At 41.6% G+C, this 5008-nt stretch overlaps 1 protein-coding gene across 1 annotated transcript in view; it reads left to right on the top strand.

Moving 5' to 3' along the window:
* Positions 1–5008, top strand: part of gxylt1b (glucoside xylosyltransferase 1b) — an 11538-nt gene that overhangs the window by 1883 nt on the left and 4647 nt on the right. The window contains exons 2-6 of the mRNA XM_037696156.1: positions 230–443; positions 2240–2371; positions 2491–2742; positions 3885–4008; positions 4106–4278. Of these exons, the coding sequence (XP_037552084.1) occupies positions 230–443; positions 2240–2371; positions 2491–2742; positions 3885–4008; positions 4106–4278 (895 nt within the window). The remainder of the gene's footprint in view (positions 1–229; positions 444–2239; positions 2372–2490; positions 2743–3884; positions 4009–4105; positions 4279–5008) is intronic.

The following is a 5008-nucleotide window of genomic DNA, read 5'->3' as shown; positions in this document are numbered from 1 at the left end:
TTGGATTTTCTACTTGGATTATTGAGCATGAACTTTGATGTTTTGAATCACTTTGACTATGGCTGCCTCAGAGGAGTCAACGGGGGGAGATGGCGGGCCCCAGAAACCATCATATCACCAGTAAACTGTTTTTTTCCACTATGGGAGTTGGTGCTTGTGGGACTCCAGTGTTCTGATACGGTAATATTCACACATTCATGGCTCATTTTGTACTCGTCCTCGCCCTCAGGTACATCATGCGTCAGCACGGTCAGATGGAACCTGCTGAAAACAGCATTCGGACCAGACTCCAGCCTCCCATGATGCACCTGGCTGTGGTGGCCTGTGGAGAGAGGCTGCAGGAGACTCTCACCATGATCAAGTCCGCCTTGCTCTTCAGCATGGGGCACCTCCACCTGCACATCTTTGCTGAAGATCAGCTGCACGCCAACTTCGTGGAAGCTGTGAGAGATCAAGTGGTTCAAATACACTCTTCTGAAGAAGTTAGGACATGGTGGAAAATGTCCAGAAATAAGGAACACAAGCAGATCTTAGAAACTAACGGAACTACGTTGAAACTAAGAAATTGTACCATTTATTAAAAACAGGTTTTACATTTGGTGGCAGCATCACATCGCAAAGAAGTCTGAATAGTTGACCACTCTGAAGCATCTCCAGTTTTAAAAACTGTCACCAATCCTGGGTTGCCATGGCTGGATTTATTGCTTCTTGATGCACAAAATGTGTTCAGTTGTTGAGAGTTCTTGACTCTGCTGGCAACCTCAACACCTGGACTCATGTACTGTGATTTGTAAGCTGCCCAAGCTAGTCACAAATGCACACCCATAGCGTCAGAGAGGCTGGCTTTCAAACTGAGTGATGGTAACAGGCCGGACGGTCCCTCTCCTTTTGAGTATAGAGACCACAACAGGTTTCCTTTGTCACCTCAGTCTGTTTAAAGGAGCTTCGGCCCAGAGAAGATGTTTCTGGATGACTGCTTCTTTGACCGATAGAGCTTGAACTTGACATGTCGCAGTGAGCTGCGTTCACAGACTGTGATCTGTGGACGTGTTCTGAGCTCCTGCACTGATATAACACAATCAGACCTGGCAAGCGTCAAATATAGACTTTAGCCTTGTTCTTTATACACACATTTATACAGATTCTTGAAACTTGTTGATGATTTTATGATCTATTAATGATTAGAGATTTAAAAGTTTTCACAATTTTTGTTTAGGAACAGTATTTTCAAATGGCTTCAATTATTTTAGACGCAGTTTGTTGCAGACAGTGAGCCTCTGCCCATCTTTACCATAATTTTTGTTGTATAAGTCACTTTTTTCCCTAATTAGCATTAGCACTTATACAGCGAAGCAACAACCAACTTTTGGCTGCGATCTGACGATTTCATTCATTCTGACACGGAAAATATTGAACACTACCATTTCCAGCCACTAGAGGGCCTTCGACTAATATGGCAAGCCAAGTGTCTTATTAATAGGTAAAAGTGTCTATTAATGAGACACTTGGCTTGCCATAGTTAGGGCCACCTTCGTCTTGTTCCAGAACTCCTGGATCAAACGTCAAATCAACTTCATTTTGACGTGCCGCCCAGGTGAAATGCAGCTGATTTGACCGTCAAAGTGCATTTATTACGTACAACTTTAACTGAGACACACCTTTACTATAATTTTGAGCAAACAGATAATTGTTTTTAAGTGTTAATCTTGTTAAAGTCCTCGCGTTCATGCTCCTGCAGCCACCATTTAGCAGTCAATCTATTTCTGGCACATGGGCCTACATTTCCGGGTTGTCAGCGGTGACGCATAATAGATGCAACTTATTTATGTTTTTTCCCACTTTGTTAGACATATTTGGACTAATGTAACATGTACGGCATTAAGGACGGTACTTCTGAGAGATTCAGTCTCTAAAATGCTCTTTTAGTCCTCTTGCTGGCCAGTCAACCTAATTTGTTGCAAATTGCTCCGTCACATTTTTTATGAGATGTGCTGCTGCTTCTTTTTTTTTTTTTTCAAAGCTTGTACAATTTTCAAGTTTGATAAGTTCAATATTTTTCAGTATAAATAAGTGTTGATGAGATTTGCAAATGATTGCTTTTTGTTTCTATTGACGTTTTACACAATTTCACAACCTTTTCAGAATCGGGGTTGCAGCTCATGCAGTGCTTGTTCCACGTTTACAGCTGAACCAACAACCCTTCCTCTGACAGATGAGTGCGTTCTTGTGTGTCTTCCAGCTGGAGTCGTGGCCTGGTTCTGTTCGCTGTAAGTACAACTACACCATCTACTCCATCAGTTTCCCCAGCGACAATGCAGCCGAGTGGAAGAAACTGTTCAAACCTTGTGCCTCCCAGAGACTCTTCTTGCCTGTAAGTTATGTTTATGTCCTCAAAATCTGCTCTTATTCTGACTTTCAGGGAAATGATGACACCTGCAGCATTTAATGATTATTTACATTCCAAGTAATATCTGCTTCTCCTTTCTGCAGCTGCTCCTGAAGGACGTTGACTCAGTCATCTACGTGGACTCCGATATTCTCTTCCTGCAGCCCGTTGACCATTTATGGACATTCCTGTCCCAGTTTGAACCTTCTCAGCTGGCTGCTGTGTCCCCAGAGCACGAGGAGCCTCGCATCGCCTGGTACAGCCGCTTCGCCCGGCACCCGTTTTACGGCAAGACGGGCATCAACTCTGGTGTCATGCTCATGAACATGACGAGGATGAGGAGCACTTTCTTCAAGGTGAGAATCTGCGTTTTAATGCTGCAATGCCTGTTTTTAGCCACAAGATGTCGCCCTCCTGCTGTGATTGAACGACTGAACTAAGTAGTTGTGAGAATGTTTACGAAGCGTTCACACTGTTCAGATCCATTTTTCTTCTGTATATTTTTCGGCATCTTTTTTTGTGCAACAAATCATTTATCAAAATGTTCAGCTCTTTCAGGACAATCCTGCTACGACTTTTGGTATTGGTGCAACTTTAGCTGTTTGAAATGTTTAGCCTTTTCTGCCTTCTTTTCTCGTAGAAAATGAATCGAGCTCATTTTACATCCTTCAAATCTTTAGATGTGTTTACAACCTTTTACTGCTTTCAGCTTCCTTGTGCAAATTTAAACTTGTTTCAGCTCATTTCAGCTTATTTATGTTAGTTTCAGCTTTTTCTGCTATTTCAGTTATTTAGCTGTTTTATGCTAATTTTTGTTTTTTTTGGCTAATTTAACTTTTTTCAGCCTAATTCAGCAAAAATGTGCTCTCTACACTTCCTTCTGGTAATTTAAGCTTTCTGCTTTTTAGCTACTTTCGGCTGTTTTTTTGCTCATTTCAGCATTTTTCAGTCTATTTGGGCAAACATGTTCTTTTTGCTTTCTTTTGCTTGTTCTACATTTTCAGCTAACTTTTTAACATTTTTGAGCTAATTTCAGCAGTTTTCAAATAAATTCAAGTTCTTCATGTTAATTTCTGCTACTTTCAGCCTAATTCTTTATGCTAATTTCGGCTTGTTATGGGCTAGTTTCAGCTTTTTCTGTTCTTTCATTTAGCTTTTTGATGCTAATTTTAGCCTTTTCAGCTTATTCCACATTTTTTGAACTCATTTCATTTTTTTACTCTTCCTTCTTTTAGTTTAAGCTCCTTTCTGCTTTTTCAGCTGTGGCACTTCTTAGCCTTGCTAAATTCAGCTTCTCTTTTTTTTAGCTAATCTCCTAAAATTTGTGCTCATTTCTGCTTTATTTAAACCTAATTCAGCAAATGTGTGCTCTTTCTCCTACTTATTTAGGCTTGTTCCATTTCAGAATGTTTTTAGCTAATTTCAGCTGTTTTTCTGCAATCAGCTGCGTTTCTGCAGGAAATGCCATTTCTCTAGTTTGTGTTTTTCTTCTCTGCAGAATGACATGACGTCAGTGGGACTGCTCTGGGAGGAGCTGCTGATGCCGCTGCTCCAGAAATACAAACTGAACATAACCTGGGGAGACCAGGACCTTCTCAATATCATTTTCCACTATAACCCCGGTAAAGATGCTCTCCCTGAACTTTGCCTGTTGCACGTCAGCCTAATAAATCCAGAGTTGGTTGAAGTTATTAACATTTTCTAAACTTTTACTTTCAGACTTCTTGCTGGAGTTTCCCTGTAAGTGGAATTACCGCCCAGATCATTGCATCTACGGCAGCAACTGCGCCTCAGCTGAGGAGGACGGTGTTTACATCTTGCACGGAAACAGAGGAGTTTACCACGACTATAAGCAGCCAGCTTTTAGGGCGGTTTACGAGGCCATCAGAAAGGTTGGTGTTGGAGGAGGATGTTCATGCACCGAAACATAACCATTACTGCAAGATTGACGTTTATTTTGAAGAGCCTGTCTGTTAGAATGAAGTAATTTAAATGAAGTGTATTCAAAACTTTAGATAACGGAGTTAAGACAACTCAGTGTTGTCGCTGGAAACAGTTTCATTATTACAAACCATTGCGGTTTCATTTTCTAACAGCTTGTGGAAAATGAGCAGTTCCCCCCTCGTTAAAAGTCTCTTGTGCACATCATAGTGTAAAGAGAGGATTTCACAAGTCTTCCCAAAGTCTGCTGGGTGTAATCTAGCTGAACATCTGATGAAAACTTCTGGTTTGTAACCCCAGTGACCCAGCTGCTCTCTGCTTGACCCTCCTGGATGAGGTTTTGGATTGCTGCTGACCCCCGAACACCAGAAGTGCTTTACGTGTCAGCTTGTCTTCACAGGAGGACACAAATCTCTACCTTTTGGCAGATGGTTGGAGTGAAAGCTCATTTCCCCCCCATGGGGATGTTTACGGGTTGCTTACCCGCAGTTTAATGATCTTGACGACACAAATGGAATTTACTTAATGAAGCCATCAACACTGAGTCTCATTGCTTTCCTGTTGATCATAGATCAGGTTGATCTGTTCCTCATCCATGGCCTGCAGGTAAAACAACGGATTATAAGACTGAATCAATGACATCACTAGAACATAACCTGCGGTGATGTACGCATGAACCCC

This window comes from Nematolebias whitei, chromosome 22 (assembly GCF_014905685.2).
Source record: "Nematolebias whitei isolate Nwh7 chromosome 22, NemWhi1, whole genome shotgun sequence".
Taxonomy (NCBI): domain Eukaryota; kingdom Metazoa; phylum Chordata; class Actinopteri; order Cyprinodontiformes; family Rivulidae; genus Nematolebias; species Nematolebias whitei.
The sequence above is the reverse complement of the archived record's forward strand: the minus strand, read 5'-3'. Positions and strand labels throughout refer to the sequence as shown.